The 21874-nt window shown below is 43.8% G+C and overlaps 1 protein-coding gene across 1 annotated transcript in view; it reads left to right on the top strand.

The window, feature by feature from the left end:
* LOC119652697 (protein disks lost) overlaps positions 1–21874 on the top strand; it is a 534030-nt gene that overhangs the window by 500493 nt on the left and 11663 nt on the right. Inside the window, exons 4-6 of the mRNA XM_038056976.1 lie at positions 1723–3076; positions 3667–3823; positions 3982–4269. Of these exons, the coding sequence (XP_037912904.1) occupies positions 1723–3076; positions 3667–3823; positions 3982–4269 (1799 nt within the window). The remainder of the gene's footprint in view (positions 1–1722; positions 3077–3666; positions 3824–3981; positions 4270–21874) is intronic.

Raw genomic sequence — 21874 nt, 5'->3', positions numbered from 1 at the left:
GAATAATCCCCTTTAAGCCTGCACTTGTCTGTGTGTTTCCTCTCGCTATTGGGCTTTCTCGTAAGCATCCTTGCCCGGGAATATGCGGCTCCCAAAATTGCTATTCTATTTTTCCTGCAGCAGTTACCGAAGAGCAGTTTGCCTTGTGGACATAGTAGCATTGCATGTTTCCGTCACTCACTGGATGATTTGGGTGACTTGTTGTTTGGTCGTATCATTCAGGGATATATCCGGCTTAAGCGCCGTGGAAAAAGTGCCCCCCGCAAAAGCTTTCGTCCACCCAGCCCAAACTACCTAACAGAGAGTTCGTTTTGGAGATTGATTGCGCTGCAGATTCTTTGGTGGTCACTATAAGTACAGTTCTCAGTGACTTGTCAACCAACTTTACTGGCTGAATTGGCGCTGACGTATGCCCCATGAAACTGTATGAGATCGCCATCTCAATATAGCATACCAATTATAGCGACTCCATTTCTTTCTCGCGGATGGTTTTCGAGAGTTGGCCGTGCGTCGCCTGCCAATAATTGAGGTTCATTTAAATCAATTTTATCTCCGAGTTACATTGCTGTTTGCAATGTGACGATCTGTGTGCCCTTGTCCTTTCCTTGAACAGTGGGAAATTTGCATCAGCTGCATAATCCTTGCCCATATCTATTTGTCTGGAAGGTCTATCGAGTGCGAAAATGGTGTCACGATGGCCAGTCCGAGGGAGTTCTTCATATAGCCAGAAATATAGATTGAGGCCGCCAGCGAAGCTTTTCCGTACTAAACTGCGTAACCAGTGCCTGCAAGGGACCCTGGGGAAATGACGCTGCAGAAGCTCGGGCAAACAAAACCCACTGAAACAAACCTCGCAAAGAAGATTCTGCGATGCTTCCCCAAACGCCCAGATTAGCAAGGATATCAATGGCTGCAGCTATTTAATGAGATTCGTCCACAAGGTACTTAACCGTTGGTTTTGACTCGATTATCAACTCGCCGATCGTTATGGGACGCAACAGTTGGAATTCTCTTTCTAATCAGGATGACTGCTTCGGTTTTTTCCCATCGGAAGGCTGGAATCGTCAGTAGTCATCCATTGTGATTCAGGCCCTAACTTTAATCGCTATAAAGAGGCAAAGGAGGCTCTAAAGATGAGCATAAGATCGGCTAAACGATCATCATGGAGACGTTTTTGCGAAGAGACTAACTCTCTTGAGGCAAGCGGATTCTGTTTAAAGAACGTAGCCATAAACTGGATTATTTAGGTTTGCAGAATGGGAAGTACACGAAAAGCGATGAAGAAACGGCAAACCATTTGCTTGAAGTGCAATTCCCAGGTACTATCCAAAATCTAATCTCGGGACCAACAGGTACATACAGTCCTCAACCGAGAGACTGCAATCTGGCATGCAAATTAGTATCACTGGAGCGAGTAAAATAGGCATTTAAATCGTTTTATAGAGGGATAAGACAGAGACCGCATTAGTCACTTATTGTAGAGCGAAAAACCAGCAGCTCGTGGAAGAATTGTCACATACCATATCTTCTGACCGCCTTGAGGTATAACGCACTTTCTCTTTGCCCTATTGATCATTTTCCGAAACTTTATCTAATTCAATACTCTGAAGAAGAAGTTAGAGTTAAAGTAGATGCCCATTTTCGCCAGCAGATCATGAATTAAATTATTATCGCTTTCCATTCCTGGGATACTTAAAAAAGTTCCATTTTTCCTTATTTCAGATCATACCAGTAAGCATGATGACAGCTTATCAGAAAACTGCTTCTTCGACGACTCATTCCTGTTGCGATCAACTCCAGTACAAACCGGCTTCAAAAAGGACACCAGTAACTTACGAAAAAGCCTAAGCAGAGCGTTCGATTCAGTGCATGAAATAAGTAATGAATTCAACAGCTCCCTATTCGAAGCATCGCTCAGCGGGGCAGCTGATAGTCGACTCCAAAAAAGTGATACCTCCACCCCAATCCGTAGACCTAATAAAAGCGGATTTGATACAAGCAATGGAAGTAATTCGAGTTTCGGGAGCGCTAACAAGAGCAGACCATTCGACAGATCTGCAACCAAAAAGAATTCAGGAACGGCACTATGTCTTGGCGACTTCATGGTCACTCCAACACGACAGAAGCGACGATCGAATAAGGATCATCCGAGCTCAGAAAATCGGAGTTCATCGGAACCTGGTGGGAAAGGAGGAAGTTCACAGAAACCCAAACGTCGAGTTGTTCCCACTCTTGTTAGCACGTCAACCAATAGTTTTACTAGTCCTGCTTTTCGCAGTGAGAATAATATCCTTGAAATAGCTAAAGAAGAAATTCCTGTAGATAATCACAAGGGCATCATGGAGGAGCGACAAGTCCTCAAGTCGCAAATGAATGTTATAGCAAAAGAGTTTACCAATGAGCCGTTACCTTTGCCGCAAACATTACATAAGATCCTCCAAGAGACGGTGACTCCAAAACGGAAAGTGACTAAGGCCAGGATCAATCTTAGTGACTTGAAGCACAAGTCCTTGTTAGACCGTTTCATTCTAATTCACTCAACACTTATAGATGCGAATCTCACAAATAACATTCTTACGGAATTTTCATTCCTGATAAACTTGGTGAATGCAGAAAGCGACCCCCACTGCGAATATCCTTCTATTGCACCCTCTGGCTCTTTGGATTTAGAAGCGCAAATAGATCCTGTATTAATTAATCAAAGTAGCAGTGATTTAGGAAGTAATATATATTCTCTGCTGAGGAACGTGAATAATTGCATATATTATGCATTGGGTGTCCTGCGCCATCAAGGATCTAATTTAATGTTGTTAGATGTGACCACATTAAAGGTGATTCTGGACAATGAACGCCTTGAACTCTATGCCAAGGAATTAAGAGATAATTTGGAGGCTGTGTGTGCATACAAAATTCGTTTGGAAACGATAAAATCCAGCCATGAAGTATCGTTTCGGATAAGACAAGATTTCAACAACGTTTTCTACCAACAGGATAATGATACCAAGAACAATTTTCCATCCGAGAAGGAATTCACAGCATTCAAGCAGCAACGGGATATGTTCTATGGAATATTAAAGTAAGACATTTTCATGGAGTGTTATGTTGCTATGCAAACTATTGAGTAATAATTGGAAGGCATTAATCGGACTTGCTTCCATCAGGCAGCGGTTGAAGGCCGTTCATTAAATTCCAGCCACAAATATTGTCATTCACCGCACAACCTCCCACAACCGTGCCGAACGGGAAAGCTCTCTTCAAACAAACACATAGAAACGTGTATCCTTAGTGGATTTTCGGTCAGTGCGCTATGCATGATTAATGGCAATGGCGAAAAGGTTCCAATCATCGGTCTTCATTAACTTAGCCTCATTGCGAAGTCCATTGATTTAGCCAGTCTGTCATGCCTCCACTTCCCTCATGGCTTTTAGGCTGTAACGTTTTTCATGTTCGCTCCTTTTCCACCCAACCTATCCCAACATTCTCTACGTCGTTACATGCGAAAGTTTAGGCATTAGTCTTACTTTTAATGTTGATCACTGGACGTTTATTCGTCCTTTTTTTCTAGCCTTACAACTCTTCCAGCAAACAATATTTTGATGGAATAAAGCCACCAGGAGCTGGTGAAAAATGCGATAATCTTATCATGGTGTCATTAATCATTTTCAGAACTTGGGAATGCAAACATTTGGATCCCACATGGAAGTTCTCCGTGATGTTGGGCCCCAAGGTTCATGCATTGTTGATGATTCAGGATAACCCGATAAATATGGCACATTTGGCGAAGCTATTCATTTCGCAGCTTATTATTTCATCAAACTTTCCGGTGAGTATGATTTCGTCCTTCCTCTTCCACTCAGGAGTTGGGGAACCTCTTTCCTAACTTTGTCCTTTCATTTGACTCGAACAAGATTATTGAATCGACTCAATTAACAGCCATGAAGACCTTATCTAAATCGCTCCTCTCGTACTATCTTTATTTAGCATTCGCCCACGGAACTGGAGATATCGCTGCCGAATGTCGATTTAAATAAATTGACGAAACTGCGACAACGCCTCGTCACGCCCAGCCATTTCAGCACGGACTATCAATTTCCCGGCAATCAGGCATTTTTTCGTGACTTCTTGCTGGCGTGCCGAAAGTCTTTACTTTTCATCGAACAACTCAAAATCGCTTTGGCAGCTCAATTAATTGAGATGAATGATTCGTCCTATGAAATATTGAATTTATCATCGAAGGATCCTCATGGAAGGGAGTACAATGAATATGTGGTAAGTAATTGAATGCAGTACGTTACGGTTGAAGACGTGTGTACCAGATGGGCTCCTTGGTCATGACTTTATAATTGAATTTAATGGCGTGAAAGCTTCATATTAAAGGATGGCTTTCTTCGTTGGAGAAGATTTGTTCTGCACTTGAGAGGACAGTATGCAAACGAAATTTAAAAGGTTTTGGGGAGGTGACGTCTGGAACACCGAGGAGATAAGTTCGTAATTGGTTTTCGCTTGCATGTGACAGTGCAACAATGTAGTCGTCAGTTTTAATACATATCAGACGCTTGGTTCATATGCAAATTCCTCTTTAGCTCCCTTAAAAACAACTATTTTTACATTAGTTTTAGTCCCATTCGACAGCGGGGTCGGCTAGTCTAAATCGAACCCTTCTCTTGGTCATCAATTTAGTCCGAATGGAATCCGGAGACTCTCAAATTAGAATGTCACGTATCAAGCCATCGCTGTTTCTCCTGGCCAGGCCAGTTTTCCTCTGAGTACTCAGGCCGTAGTGGTCCATTATACTCAACTTCCCTCACGGAATACCCCGGGTTCCTTAATGTATCGCCGGATTTAGTGTCTAACTGCATTTAGGCTCAGCCACCTGCCATTTTCACAAGGTTCTTCCCAGTTTTTTGAAGACAGCCTTAGCCAATGCTACTAATACTCCAATTGCTGGTTCCGGTCCTGGCATGGGTGAAATTGAACCCTCTTTTGATAAAGCATCTGAGATTCCATTTCCTTCTACACCACAGTGACCAGGTATCCAGAGTAGTTCCACCGAATTGACTGTTGAGAGTTCAAACGGTTTCTGTATTCCTGAACGATTTTCGAGGTGATCAAAGGACTACTCAACGTCCGTAATGCAGTATGGCTATCACTGCAGATTGCGATGCGCCTGCCCTTCAACCGCTCGTCAATCGATCAGTTTGCCGCTCTTAGGATCGCATATACTTCGGCTTGAAAAACCATTGCATATTGTTCCAAAGGAAAAGCCCACTTCTCGTTTTAATTTGAGAGGTAGACTCCGGCTCCAGAGCTTCGTTCTATTTTTGAGCCATTGGTGTAGAAGACTTCTGTATATCCCGCAACGCATTCCTCTGGGACTTCCTAGTTCTCCCTACGTTTCAGGGTAACTTTATATTTTCTACCAAACAGCTCCTTCAGCTTCTCCTGTATCGCAGTTACTGTTCCGTTTATCGCACTTCAGTTTACTGCGGACCTCAGCATCTCCTCCACGAAATTATGGGTTCCGATAACTGCGTTGAGGGCATCGTTTAACCTCCTTCTTCCATTCGCGACTCTCGGACAGTGGAACATAACATGCTCCGGGTCCTCGGGTATAGCGACGCATTATGGACAGTCTGAAGACTCATCCAATCCGAAGCGATGCAAGTATTTCCTGTATCCGTGCCCCGCAAGGAATTGCGTTAGGTGGTAGTTTAACTCTCCATGTTTGCGCTCGATCCATCTCTCAATACACCTGATCAGTGTATGGGTCCAGCGATCCTTTTTGGAATTATCCCATCGTTGTACAGTTTCTTCGTAGTGGCTTTTAGGAAGCCCGAAGTCGCTTCGGTCGGATTGACCCTCCTTCTCCAGTAGAGACAGTGTGCCTAATTCGCTAGAAGATCCAAGAGAATCATTCCCGCGATGACACACACTGCCTCACCTGATACCATTCTATATGCATTGCACACCCTCAGCACGATCGGCCGGTACGTCGAACTTACGCTCCCCTGGTTCACTGTGTTATCCAGTGCGCACGCCCTGACAGGAGCCGCGTGTAGAAGAATAGATTTCACCACCCCTGCGATAAGCAGCCGGCGACTAGATTTTGGCTCTCCAATATTTGACATCATCCTTGCTAGAGATGAACTAGCCTTTGCTGCCTTTTCGCGCGCATAGTCCAGGTGCCTCTTCAAGCTCAACTTGGCATCGATCATTACCCCCAGGTATCTAATGATCGATTTTGAAACGACCTCGTGATTACCAACTAGGATTTTGACAGTGTTGTTTTTTTTGCAATTGGTAATACGGATCGCCTCCGTCTTATCTTCCGCCGGGTCCAATTTCACCATTTTGAACCATGCTTTGATAGCATAGATGGTTTTACTTGCATACAGTTCAACGTCTTGGTGGCGTTTCGTAACTACTACCACTGCCACCTCGTCTGCAAAACCAATCAATGTTGCCTCCTTTGGCACGCGAAAGTCGAGCGCTCCGTCGTACATTATGTTCCATAACAGTGGCCCCAGTACAGAACCTTGGGGAACACTTACTGTTACAATAATTTCTTCGACCCGTTGTCTGCCTCGTACCAAAGAGGTCTCTCGGAAAGGTAACTCTCGATTATCAGAGCTAAGTAACCAGGGATACCCAGTTTAGCAAGGGTGCTCTTAATCCAATTCCAGGCCGAATTAAAGGCATTCCTGACATCCAGCGTTACCACCGCGCAGCACGTACCAGCGGCCAATGCCTCCCGGGTGATGTCTATGACCATTGCAATCGACTGTGGATCGCGCTTTGCGAAACCCGTGCGGCCGCTCTGAAAGAGCACCCGCTAGCTCGGCGAATGGAAGGAGCCACCCTCTCCAACATCTTCCCCGTATTGTCTAAAAGATAGATAGGGCGATATGAAGAGGGTTCGCCAGGTAGTTTTTGGAGCTTCGGTAGCAGAACCAACTTCTGCCTTTTCCACGGCGCGGGAAACACTTATTATCTCCAATTCGTCCACAGATCTCCCGCAGTTCCTCTTCGATTACCCCAGGGTTTGTGAAGACGTGCTGTTGAACCATTGGATGGGGTCCGCTTTCTTCTTGTTGTGGGAAACGGATTGCGATTATTTTGAACAAGGGTCGCGGGCACGTTACTTGGGGTGCTTTTTTTCCACGAATCTTGTTCATTACAACCTTGTAAGCAGCGCCCAACGGATTCCTATTTGCTTCAAGCCACAACTGCTTGTAGCATACTTTTCTATATAGCCTTCTTAAGGCTACTTCGAAGATCGTAGTATGTTCTAACTTCCCGTTGGTCCTTTGGTGAAGCCTCCTTGCTCGCTGGCACGATGCTCTCAATAGTGCGAATTCCTAGTTCCACCAGTAGTTTGATTTTCTACTGTGATGAAACTTCCGTCGCGTCATTGTAGAGTCGCATGCCACAATTACCCGTTAACATAACTGGCTCGCTCTTTCTGACGCCGTTTCCTTCGGGTCGTAACCTCCTTCTAAAGCCGCCAGTAATGTTTCTTCCGAGTTTTCGAGTTTCCACTTCTGTTGCTCACTCGACTGTCGCCCCCTCCGTTCCTGATATCGAGAACGATGGCCAAGTGGTCACAATTGGTGTAGTGTTCACTCACCCGCCAGACGATCCCTCTTGCTAACAAGGTACTGAGGTAGGCACGAATCTAACGTTGGGTAGTACGATGTCCAGCTACACGAAGGTTTCAAGCAAGATTTGGCCCCTAGTGTTTGTTACTCGACTTTCCCAGTCTAAGGTCCACACGTTGAAATCACCGGCGATGATTTTGGGGCTGCAGTCCCTAGCGTCTAGCATCTCCTCATATTGCGCTAATGTTGCACTAGGAGGAGCATAACAGCTGTAGATATTGAAGCCGTTGACTTTTGCCCGTACAAAGCTGGCTCCTGGGAATACCATTATGTCTTGGATGGCTTGCTCCCCCGCCCATGTCGCCGGGATTCGAATTCCGATGAGTCTTTCACCCACGGTACACCAACGTAATTTCGGTACAGTTCACATATTACCGCCACGTCCACATTCTACTCTCGATTGGTTTGCGAGAGAAAATCTTGAGCTGCCTTGCAATGGTTGAGGTTCATTTGTATGAACCTCATTTGACCCTATGATTCAGCTTCCTCCTATATGCCGGGCACCTGCCACCACCTGCAATGTGCCGGTTGTCCACTCCCTTTTTCCCTTTGAAAAACATGCATCATGGATCCTCCGGGCAGTCTTTGATAAGGTGGTCCTCTTCTCCGCACTTCCTGCACATTCTCGACCTATCATGCGCACTAGTCCATGCTGCTGTAAAGTGACTAAAATCGAGGCATCTGAAGCATCTCTTAAAAGATACTTGCTTACTAAGTCGGCAGACGACCTTAACTATCCTTATCTTAGCTGCAGTAATCAGTGTAATCCCTGATTCCACCGGCAAGCTAATAATAGCGGTCTGTATACCTCCATATGCCTTCTTTATCCTTTTGATGGCACTTTCTTCTATTCCGATAAGTTTGAATTGTTCCCTTAGCTCAGCACATATATTCTTTCGTGATGTGACCTCGTCTAGGTCTTTGCACTCGATTATTATCTGCTGCTTTCGAGTTTCCCCGTCCGCTTGCTCACTTCGCACCTTTTTCACCCGGACTCGAAAACTATCCACTGTCTTCTCGCTAGATTGTTTTAGCTCTAGCATCAGATCCCCCTTTTGCGTACACCTGATACAACTGACACTGCCTCCCGGGTCTGTCAATTCCGGACCGGCTTTGAGTTTCCGAAGGATGTCGGCGTAGGAGTATCTCCTTACTTGGAAATAATGATTTTTTCCGGCCGGATCTTCCTATTCGCCGTCTGCCGCTTTTTGCCGCCCACCTTTGTCCATTCCTCGGGTTTACGGGCTGTAGGCTCTTCCCCTTTTTAAGATTTTGTCTAAACACAAAATTAAAATCGGCTTACTGTCTGTCCGTCCGTCACAAGCATTTTTCTCGAAAACGGTTATAGCAAATTTGGTAGGAAGGTGGGAACTGTGAACGCTCTCGCATATAGTGAGTTACATCCTTTTGCGTCGAATTTACATACAAAAGGGAGGGGTGTTAATTTTCTTTCATAAAATATAGTCAAGTGGGGTATCAAATTAAAGGTCTCGGTTAGTACTTTTCGAAGACGGTCCTAGTTTTGACATTTATGGGAAAGGTGGGGAGTGCGGGTAGTTGAAAGTGATCATTTCTTTAACGGACCCATTCTTAGAAACTACCCGACCGAAAAATCTGAAACAAATCTAGAGGCTGCCACTATATGGTGGCTAATAACGGCGAAATAACTTCCATACCGATATTCCTTCAAATAAAGTTAATAATAGTGTATCACTGTAATTTTGAGCAATTGATTGCAGAACCCCCCTTAAGTTCATCCTAGAATCACGAAATTTCGTAGCAATGTAGGCTATATCGCACTATTACTAACAAAGTTATAATAGGTCAAAGTTGTCACTTTAGAAATTCAAGATTTTGAATGTCAATATCACCCGAAGGTGGATATTCTCTCATAATATATTCATATATTACGTGTTACCTACTAATGGGACAAATTCATACTCAAATGTCTTTATAAAAGAAATACACAAAACCTTTCATACTTGAAGCGCCCAGCGTCCGGTTTCCCGACTTGTTTTCATGTAGTAGTGGTATAAAGTATTGCTATTGCATCCCTCAGAACAGACTTCATTTTAAATGGTCAGATGCTGGCTCTGATCCCACCATTGTGGATTTAGATCATCGACGACCGAGTCGGTTAGCCTTAACATTACCAGCGATGTTCAATTGGCGCCTATATCAGGAATGTCTTGTTCAGTTGCCAAGGTTTCAACAACAATTGGTGGCAACTCTGTACCAACTGGCTTGCTGTTTGTTGTTACTTAGTGCTGATGGTGCTTCCCGGTTGCCAGAATAGATTCGAGTGGTGTAACCCCTTCGTTTGTCGTAAAAATTCTTCTGCTACCAATAAAGATAAGATTTTACGAAGTAGTCGGGCAAGTTCCACAATCGGGTTTTCTGAGAACGTCATTGAGCCATTTATAGACCATTCTTCTCTCTTGATGATTACGAAGGGGTAGATCTTATCAAGGACAAATCTGGAAACCATATGTGCACATCAGAGCCTCCTGACGACCAATATGCAGATCTTGCTTCACTCGAGTAAGTGAAGGATCCAACTGATTAACAGCAGACCGATTCCATACGGTCTTGCCGCGTCACAAGTCATCGTGAATAGGGCTGTTGCTGCTTCCAAGGATACATGTGTCTACTGGGCAGATAAGTGGCTACCCAGGAGTGTATGCATCCTATATGAACTGATTTATTGTATCTATGAAATGAGATTTTGGATGCTGTCTTGGAAGTGTACTTGGAGCAAATAGTTTGCTATTTATTTATCGCTTTCCGTGTACCTCCCCCTCTATAAACGTAGGTTACCCAATTGGTGACGACGTTCTCTCACTAGGAGTGACTTCAACTTCGGAATCGCCTCCAGCGAATTAGTCTCTTCTCAAAAGTTTAGCCGACTTCATGCTCTTCTTTAGAGTCTCTTTGTATCGATTCCATTCAATAACTGAATCAGACTTCAGAGTGCCGTTTAGGAGTACCCTTGTCGTTCTCCTCTGTCTTGTCAAATCAGGGTTCCACCGTGGTGCTTTCTCTTTGTTTGGCATTTTGAGTGGGACTGTTCTTCTCTCTGAGTTGGCTTCTAAATTTTAACTATGGATTTGATGTGCCTCCCAGGGATCGCGATTCAGGCGCTCAGTTTTGTTTTGCACATCGCCTAATTTGTCATCCCTACCTTTCGAAACGGAGCGGTTTGAAGTGCATCCATAGCCATATCGGAATCAATGCGCCTGTGATGTGAGAGCTATGTCACGGGATTCCACCGTGATGTCGATGACTTCTTGCCTGACCCCATTTAAGATAGTGGATTCATTATCAGGATGTTCAGTTCGGTTGCTACCAGATGTTCTGGTAGTCTCGGTCCTCTCGTGTTGATGTTAGAACTCAGCAAACAAATATGGTGCCTCTGCTCTTGGCATATTGGCTAGCGCTAATGAATCTTCCAATAGGAATTTCGTCCACCTCGTAAGGAAAATAAGCCAGCACCAAGGAATCTCTTTATGGTTAATTTGACTGTTGTAGTGGCGCCATCACATGGGTCGTTAAACACCAGGCAGAAGCGAGGTCTAGGACTTCCATAAGCATACAACAGGTGAGTATGTTGGAAGATCCACTTGTTTCTACGGCAGCAAAGTTTGTTTGCCGTCTCCTTGTAGAAGAATGGGTTGACACGTTTTTCACCCTTCCCTTTGGCTTCAACATCCTTAAATATTCAGGATTACAATGGGTGTCAACCAATCTGAATAATAACCGCGAGAATTGGCTATTCATGCGTTTCACCATTTTGAACAGCTCTCTTCTAGGATAGGTTAAGAAAGGAGCCGAAATGATGTTAAATATTATAATGCGAATATATTTTCATTATTATCCACTCAACGTTAAATACCTTTGCCTTTGTCTCAACTGACCAAAAACTCCACTCATGGACTTCAATAAAGGTTATACACATAATCTGGAATCTTTAGATACATACCGGAACAAAAAGTACCCAACATGTGTTTGAGCTGAACAACCCGAAGGATTTGTTATACTTATCCCACAGACCTCCTCGAATTTCCAAGTCCTTGTTCGCATCTTAATTACACGATCCAAATTATATTGTTCTGAAGTGGATTTGAGAGAATTAAGTTCTAAAACAGCTTGTCCATATTAAGTCAAGGCAAAGTACAAAACCACAGCTCCCCCCAGCATGGTCCTCGTGTTAGCTGCAGAATGTGTCCCGGGATCCTGTTTCCGACTTATCTCTACCTTAAAGCATTCAGCTAACTTACACGTGCATCACATACAGGGACCTTATTCATATATTCATATTTGGCGAGTGCTATCCATATTTTGTGTGTGGTCATCTCGGTGTCCTTCAAGCATCTTCCACCTAACCTTATCAAAGTTCCTCAACGCCTGCTTCCATACATCATCTCTTGTGAAGTGCTCATTAGATGCTATTGCAAAGTTCCCAGGACAGGGTGGAAGCCGGAGGGATGGGGGTGGGAGGTTTCGGATATGAAATGATGACGCTATACGTATTTTAATCCTACTTAAAGCCCTCTCAATGTCGTGAATTATTGCTGAGATATGCAATTCGTCGGAAAGGACTTATGCTGGAGGACTTCAGGATGATAATTCTAAGTTGCACAAGGAGAAATTCGGAACTTTGCGTCCCGTTCTAGCATCTGTTGGGTAAAAGTTTTTGCGGAACGGACGAGTCCAATGTCTGCTGGTTTAATTTGAATTTCGTATTTGATGTTAAGTCGGAAAGTATATTTCATCATTTTTCTTTACGTAAATTATCTTTGTGAGCGCAAAAAGTTGTTTTAATATGGATGAGTAGTTCGTACCCTTTATATGCATGGATCTTAATTCTTATGTATATAAGAGGCATCCTGCATGAATCCCTCTTAGTTTTGACCATTTACGTTGGATAACGGTCTGGTCAACATCTACCTTATGTCCTGGCATGCAAGTAATTTTCCCTCTCCAATTCGTAATTTCATTACTCATAAAATGCATTTCATATTCCACGAACTTCTTTTGATAGTTTCCAGAGCTTGATTTAACTTTTTAGCAGTTCCAAGTCGTCCGGGTAATATTCATTTATGGACCCCAACTAATTTCTTTCCCCTGAACAGTTTCATTAAAAATGGTCCAATATTTACGTTTAATTAAACTCCCGCTGCAAAACGCGAACAGAAAATTGCACTTTAAACTTTACGAGTGCATAAAGTTTCCCTCCAGTGTACACAACCCCGTGAAGTAGGTTCCCGCAAAAAGTGGTCAAAAATCGGATTAAATTCAAGCAGGATTTTTACTATTTCCAGCTAGAAGTCAAACGGAACTTTCCCACATTATATCTAGGAGCCTAGCTGGTTGTTGCACATAAATAAATATTATTAGTTGAGAGGACTTCTGGTGTTAGCTCATTAGATGAATTATTCTCATTTACGTGTGGTCCTTTTGGACAGTTTCCCCCTGGAGTCACTGGTAGACTAATACAAAATTGTAGAGAATTTTATCTCAAGTACTACAAGGATTATGGTCCTTTTGTGAGCATATGCACGGCTTAGCTATGCAAATTTATTTTGGCATAAAACGGAATGAAGTTTGCCTTTTTGCTGGCATTTCTTCTGGGAGGGTGTTGAAGGATGCAAGTTATAATCTGAAAGGTTACTGCATCGCTAAAGAGCTAATGTGACAAGCGTGACAACTTTTGTAAAGATGAAAAGGACGTGAGTATAAAACCTGGATCTTTATTATAGCCGGGAAAGTTAGAAGTGAAGAATTGGAATTCTTATGACCTCTGTCAGAGAGTGCCTTTTATCAATGGGTGTCCCTTTCAAAGTATGGAAGGTCTAATAGCAAGCATCTTCGACTTCAAAATCCAATCTATTCATAGACAGATACATAACGGTCGAAAACCCTCACTACAGTCGAGGACCTATCCAATGCTTAAACTGTCAGGAATTTAGACATATAAAAGGTTACCAGAATTTGCGTCATCTGGGAAAATCTGCATAAGACAGGAAAAAATTCCTTAAAGATAAAATTGGTAGAACCAGAGAAAGTCGGCTTGAAACCCTAATGTATGTAAAATTACCAAAAAACATGGTTCCCTTTCAAATTTTCGAACCTCTGGGACATATGGCGACCAATTCCCCAGTAGCCAAGAAATGCAACAATTCGGTTTGGCCCATACAATAGAATGATCTTATTCTGCCCAGTTCAGAGGTACACCTTAATCCGCCTTGACGCGCTATAGGAGTACACAATAGAGGAAAGCAGAATAATTAGCCACACACAACAATGATAATAGTTAACTCGGCTGCACACCAAAAAACATCCACAATTTGATCCTTCTTCCTATGTATAACCAATTGAGGAAAACCAACTTCCAATGGCACATCTGAGATCACATCTTAAAAAAGATTTGACCGATTGATTAACAAAACAGTCAAGTTACTCGAATCCCTTGTTCTTTTTAAGGTTTCGTGTAGGTAGATTTTTGGACGTTCAAGTGGTATGTACAACGACATTAAATAGGATTTATAATGACTAGAACGTCTTCTTTGAGTTTTTTTTATAGAAACGAAAAAAGTGGTTCCGCTTCGGTTGTGGTGCAGATAAATTTTCCCGTTTTCCGCTCGTTGTTGGGCTCGGAGGATTCTTCGCTCGTAAATGTAGCTTAGATTCGTAATGTCATACAACAACAGCATTGCAGGCGGCTCCGGTACCTCCGCATCCTCCGTGGCCACAGTGGCGGTACGGGTGCCACCGTTTTGACTACGTAACCCGGAGGCCCTTTTGGCTGCCAATTGGAAACGCAGTTTGCGCTTGCGGACATCACTATTGACGCCACGGGATTTAATCACGCGGAGAGGAGGAGTTAATTGGGTTCATCGCCGACGTGCTCGTACTGTAATTACAGCGGCTTCCGAAGAGCATCCAAGCCATCTTGGTCTGTGCGGACTCCGGATCTTTGGAGGTGTTAGCGAACACCGCTGGCAAAATCCACGAGGCGCATGCGCGTCCCGTGGTCAGTGAAGTATCGCGGGAGGCCACGGGCCAAATTACCAACTTTCAGCAGACGGTGCCACTCTCGCGGCTATCGTCTCTAGGCTAACAGCAACAGTGAGAGCTTTGCGTTTGGGAGGTAGGTCCCGAATTCGCGCGTCGGAGACCTCAACGAATCCTGCAATTTGCTGGTATCATCGTATCTTTGTCGACAAGGCAAAGAAGTGTACCAGCCCGTGCACGTTCACCCCGTAACCTTCAAGAAAACTTGCAACTTGTTCTATTGTCAGTCTTTCTATCATTTTTGAAGAAGTACAATTAAAAGGAAAAATACAGCAATGTGACAACCGAAATTAGTCTCTCCCTGCCAGCTAAGCATCATGTACAGCATCACGTCCGCACTACTGGCTCCCATATCTTTCATTACCACCCCAAACGCTCGTTGTTGCTAAGGAAGAACTTAACATACTTCGAATGCAGAGTATACGTAGACCAACTAATACCTACTGGTCTTCTCCACTACACATGATCCCACTGCCCAACGGGGAATGGAGACCATATGGCGATTAAAGACATCTGAATGCTCAAATCATTCCAGACTGCTATCCCATACCACTCATCCACGTCTTTGCGCACAACCTCACTAACTGCCGTGTCCTCACGAACTTGGACTTAGCCAAATAAAATCCCGGTAGCTTCAAAAGACATTCCGAAAACGGCAATATGCACACCCTTCGTACTCTTCAAAACCCGACAAAGCTTTTCCTCAACAACTTCGGTACCTGAAATTCATAAGCCTGTTTACTTAGAAAATGCAGTATGTATCGGGCAACGTCAATATAGTTGCAGACGCTTTGTCACGCATTTCAGAGGTCAAAAAACCTGCCACCGCCGATTTTTCGTCAATCTGCCGACTTTATGCAGAAGATGACCTGACCGCTAAGTAGCATAATTAGCCCATAGTGAACCTCACCGTTCCCTTGACTGCGCCATGATCAATTGTCTTTGATAAATTATGTAGTTCATCTACATCTCGGTTCGCTCTCCGAAAACTGCCGCCACGCACTGAAAGTGGAGGCCCTTCCTTCACAAGCGACTGTTACTGCTACTGGAGTAACTTTTCCTGTCACCGGTACCGCTGGTTCTGGGACTATCTGGCTGTCAATCATTCCTCGCGAAGCTCTCCACCGTTGAGCCTACGTTTATGGTGCATCTTCTTACCGAAGTTACTAGCCAACATTTAAGAACTATAGAGAAGGACGACTGAACCAGATTCATGAACAGACCACCCCTACTGAATATGGGGCTCTGATGTTGGCCATCAGCCGGTTAGTTGCAGATTTGCCATCTTTGTCAGCAGTGGTCCAAATCAGGTCAACGAACCCATCCCCCCAATACTGCAAGACGTAACCCGGAACAACACTTCCAGCACGTCGGTGTACCCTACAAAAATGCACAGTAGCTGTATGACCTTTATGACCGCTTGGACTACATCCTCAGTCGCATCAATCCTAAAGCGCTGCGCTCTAAAACTATGCTGTTTTCGCGACAATTTTCCTGAAGTCAAACTTAACTTCACGAGCGTCTCGAGTAGTTTCCCCATTATATCCAATATATTGAGAGGACAGTACGTTGGCCGCAATTCTGGTATCTTCTTCCGGATGAAGTCAATCCCCTACGTTGAGCCAAAGTTAACTTTTCGGAGACCAACCTATATATATATATATATGTTTGACATTCACCCCTTGTTAGGATATAGCGCGTCAACGACACTTACGCGCTATCGCTTGCGGTTACCTGAAATGCGCTTCAGTTCCCCCCACAACTTCCCGAGATGCTCACGCCCCTCCTCTACTGTTCTGCGCCGAGTGCCCTTGGGGCGACCCACTCGTCGGCCATCTTGGGAGAGTGCATTCCGAGAGTGTAGACCGAAATGCAATTTTCGTCACTCCTTAAAATGTGAACTATTTAACCTATAGTGTAAACAAATTCAACTGTTTAGTGCACAGAGTTTCAAAGTTGGCAATTACAGCAGGCGGTTCTAGAATCACCCTTGGGTCTAAGAGACATTTCTAAAGACAACAAAACAATGGGATTGTAACTAAAATATCACCAAATAGTAAAGAAGAAAAGGAAAACCTTTTGTCAATATCTTTCTTAAATTACCAAGCATTCCTTAGTTCAACAAAAAATGCTAGTCAAAACTCCTCTCTCTTTTTGTCTTGTCCAGTAGGGGTGTCAGCTTGTGTGGATCATGCCCATTAGAGTCATGAGGTTTTTAAAATCTTGTCTACCGTATCAAACCATTTCTATTTCTGTCTGGCTATGGGTCATTTCTCGACGCGAATGTTCAGACTAACCTTACTTAGGGAGCTGTAGTCAACCCAGATGACATAGCCAAACCATTTGCTCAATGATGTATACAATGCTATATGGATCGCACGGGTCTCTGTCAACTATCATCTGCGATTTGATACTCACTCCCTTAACGAACCCTCGACACCTTTGACATGGTATTGAATCTGATTCCTTATTACTCCTTTTTCTTACCCGAGTATTTGCCCACCAACTCATCTTAGTTTACCTTTGAGATCCTGAAACTCACAGTAAGAGGAAAACGTAGATCCTTCAGACACAGCGTTCATTTCACTGTTCTGACCTCTTCACTGATGCTTAAGGAGGGGATTTTCTGCCCAGCGTCGTGGGCACTTCGTCAATTCATATGCAGAAACTTCAAGCCCTTATGGTCTCACATCCTTAACACCCGCAGCCTTACCCACACCCCCTCTTCACAATTTCGACATGATCGTAGGCTCTTCAGCTGACCCGCCTCAATTATTGTGTGATTTACCCGAGAAATATTTTTCTTCGGCGTATAATTTATCTCCTTCCTCTTGTTACCCCTGTCTGAGTACACCCTACCCCACATCTGCTGCATAACTCCTCCGAATGCCTTCCTCACATGAGGGCTTACTTGGTAATCTTGGCCCGAATGTTAAACTTAATAAGAGCCTTAAAGATCCTTATTTTCCTAGGCTGTGGAATAAGGTCCTCATTATACACAAAAAAGACAACCATGTTTTCACTGAGAATTATCGACGTTACCTGATATATCTTCTTCTTTTTCTTCAGCCTTTGTCCCGCTCACAAGCGGGGTCAGCTCGTTGCGATCGGTGGCTTATATTTACAAGAGGAAAATGATTTGTGTAGAGGTTCAGTCGCCATTTATTATCATACTTCATCTACAAATATTGGAATATAATAATTTGTTCTGTACGGGGCAAAAGCCTCATTGCGCACATGCGCGATTTCACACTTGACGCGACTATGTGCATCAGTCTCTTTCGGAAATATCCCCAAAAGTGCGGTTATTATGACCCAAGGTCTAGGTTTAAACTCAAAGGGTTCGCAACGATTATTATTATAATTTTTTTAAGTTTACTTTAGTGGGACGAGCTGCAACTCCAAGTACTCAAGCCTTTCGTTAGACCCATTCTATTTACTGTTTCCTAAATCCCCTACTTAAGGCCCTCCAGAGGCACAGGGCGCGTGGATTCTTCTTTGAAGAAAACCTTTCTAAGGTATCTTCTTTTCGGGCCTCAGGTGGACCAGACAGCTGCCTATAAAACACAGCGTCATTTTCTTCACTTCCTGACATTGACTACATATAGCTAAGACCACCCCCGCCCCACTTTTTTTATGCGGTAGTTTGAGAAACAGTGTACTATTAACGTCTTGCTAAGATTTTCATGTTTTCCCATAAGTAAAGTACCGCAGTTAGCTCCAGTAATAAGCAAAGGAGCCTTTGAACTTATTCGAACGTTTAACTCCCTAATTTTCTCTTTAACAACCCATCACTCCTGCATGAGGTGCAGGTGAGATACTGCAAATTAATTTGAAAATTATTGCACGTCGTCTATGCTTTAGATGAATATGCCGTGGCCTGTGTGACCTCTACACTGGCCTTAAGGGTCAATTTTTGTAACTCGATGATCTCAAGCCTGTATAAGAACCGGAATGCTAACCGAAGCGGATGTTAACACAATACACGGGGTCTAAGGAAAGTTCTCGGCCTATCAACTCCTTCTTTTGCTCTGCTACCTAGCAACATCCAGAGCTTTAACGGCATTCCTCTCTTCATCTGAAATTCAAAGGAAGCACCTATTGAACGATTCTAACTTAGAAATCCTTTTCAGGGTTGGTTAGTTACGCATTCCACACAATTCGTTGAAAGAGAAGCAGTACTACATTTTACAGCATACATCTACCGACTCATATCAAAACTTAATACCTTGGATTGAGGAAGTTCTTACAACTAGGAGGAGTTTCACCCTGACCTGTTGGCACCGCTCCTTATTTTAACCTGATGGATTAGTGTCGTCCTACAAGATTCCGCCATTGGCTTCGACAGCCTTGGCTGATAATGCCTTCCTTGTTGTTTTTTGGGCTGATGAGTTTATGTTGTCAGGGGATCGCTTCGGTTTGCGCAGATGCCCCGAGCGATTTTTGCGCCTGGATCTTGGTACAACCTGAGGGCTTGGATTTGCATGAGGACGCTTTGCTCGAAGGCGGTTTGTTCGAAGGCATTGTTTGGTCAGGCGGCAGACTGATCTTGGTCATCGCGAATTAAGTGTCCACACCATCGAAGTAGTCTCTCTCGCACGTTCTTAGCATTTCAATGGGCGGAGCGGGCTTCATTTGACTTAACTTACCGGTCCTAATTCAGACGAAAACTGTGGGAGAAGGCCCTAGTGTGGAGTAATACAAAAATTCCCCACTATAGATATGTCGGCTTTACGCTTTTTCGCCCATTGTCGTTAACCAAACAATCTGCCGCATCCAATGTGGGCCCTACTAGGGCCACCAGCTTGCTTTAATCCACAGAAGAAAGCCCCGCTTCTTTAAGTTCGGCCGTACGGAAGCCGAATTTTCGGCCTGACAAGCCTCCCAGACTTTCTACAGCCGGGAGCAATTTGTTGTAGATTATTCTCTCCAACATTTTCCTTATAGTGTCGAATAAACACATAGGCGTGTAGTAAGATGGTTCACCAGGAGGTTTACTAGGTTTAGACAACAACACTAACCTTTGTTTTTTCCATGCCTCAGGAATGATCCCATCCGCGTGTCTGCCTGTCACACGCACTTTTCTCAGAAATGGCTATACCGGTTGACACGAAATTCGGTGAAAAGGTGGAAAGTTTGAACGCCCAGACATGCATTGAGTTACATTTTTCTACGCTGAGATTAAGGTGGGGTCCTCATACATGCAAAAGGGGGGTGTGACCCATTCTCAGAAACTACACAACCGAAAAATCTGAAATAAATCATGAAGCTGCGTCTGTACAGTGTTCAGTGTTTACCTCAAAATACTCTCCATATCGATATCTGCTCAATAATAGCATATCATTATATTTTTAGGGGAATTGACTAAACGCCCTCCTTATGTTTTTCCCGGGGTTATTTGTAACAATATAAATAGTATAGAGCATGTTATCCCCAATTTTGATCAAAAGCGTACGGTTACTAACAAAGTTATAGCTAAATATTGGAGGCCCGCGATGGACTCGTAGAGTGCTTACAGCTAGAGTGGTAAGTTCTATGATGCTTTACGCAGAGCCAACTTGATCAACTGCATTGCATACCTCATCCAATGCTCAAAAGATGAACGCGGTGTATAGAAAGACCGCCCTAAGAGTGTGCTGTGGTTATAGAAACATCTCGGACGAAGCGGCCTATGCAGTAGCCGAAATGATGCCGGTCGACATTTTGGCCGATGAGATGGCACGCATCTATGATGGACCCAATTCTTCCTCTGATCCGCAAATGAAAAATGCCGAAAAGGAGGAATCCTTAAGCATGTGGCAGCAACAGTGGGAACAAGAAAAAAAGGATCGATTGATTCCCAGGATCAAGGTGTGGACGCAGATAACGTATGGTGAGATAAACTATGAACTCACGCAGTTTCTCACGGGACATGGCGGTTACCGTAAATTCTCTAGAGGTTTAAACTGGACAGCTCACCCAACTGTCCCAGCTACGACGGTATTTCGGAGGACCCGGAGCATGATTTCTTCCATTGTCCTAGATTTGCTGAGGAAAGGAAGAGTCTAGAAGAGACATTGGGAAGAACACTAGCACCGGAAAATACAGGGTGCGGCAGCATAACTTCCTTTTTTCAAAACTCAATAAAAACTATTGTCTGCATCGGAAAATATTTATTTATTTTTTATAATGTAGGTACATTTATAAAGTTTTTATTTACATTATTTTGAAGATCAAATCTGTTAGGTGACGTCCCCCATTCTCCAGACATTGCGTAAACCGATTTCTGGCGTTTGACTCTTGTTAGCATAGCAGGTGTTATGTTGGCAATTTCTTCTTGGATGTTGGTCTTCAAATCTCTTAGGGTTCTTGGACGGTTCACATAAACACGGGATTTCAAAAAACCCCATAGAAAAAAATCACAAGGGGACAGATCGGGAGAGCGTGCCGGCCATTCCAAAGCGCCTCTAATTGAGATAAGGCGCTCTGGAAAGTGTTCCCTCAAAACAGCCATCGATGCTCTTGAAGTGTGTGCTGTTGCACCGTCTTGTTGGAAGTGTCCCCCAGATCCAAATTTTCTAGCCGTGGGAAAAAAAATTCTGTAGCATGTTTACATACCGGTCCGAATTCACTGTCACTGTAACCTCATTTTCCTCAAAAAACCAGGGACCAATAATTCCAGCTGAGGAAATTGCACACCACACTGTGACTTTGGGTGAATGAAAAGGCTTTTGATGCAATTCTCGAAGGTTGGTGTCAGTCCAGTAGCGCATATTTTGTTTGTTAACAGACCTACACAAATGAAAATGGGCTTCATCGCTAAAAAAAACAAAGCACCCTCGGGAACGACATCAAGAAGAAGCTCACACGCGTTCATCCGAGAATTGAAGTCACGTTCTGAAAGTTCCTGCACTATCGCCATTTTATAGGGATGAAAATGAAGAGCATCACGAAGAATTCTTCTCACAGAACGATCGGATAGTCCAAGGGCAGATGCGTGTTTGCGCGCAGAACACCGTGGCGATCGCAACATTGACGCTCTCACTGCTTCAATGTTCTCAGATGATCTAACGGGCCGAGGGACTCCAGTTCTTCCTTTTGTCGCACTTGCAGTTTGTCTGAATGTAGTTGAATGTAGTGACCCATGTAACAATTGATTTGCG

The sequence above is a fragment of the Hermetia illucens genome, chromosome 3, assembly GCF_905115235.1.
Source record: "Hermetia illucens chromosome 3, iHerIll2.2.curated.20191125, whole genome shotgun sequence".
In the NCBI taxonomy this organism is placed as follows: domain Eukaryota; kingdom Metazoa; phylum Arthropoda; class Insecta; order Diptera; family Stratiomyidae; genus Hermetia; species Hermetia illucens.
The sequence above is the reverse complement of the archived record's forward strand: the minus strand, read 5'-3'. Positions and strand labels throughout refer to the sequence as shown.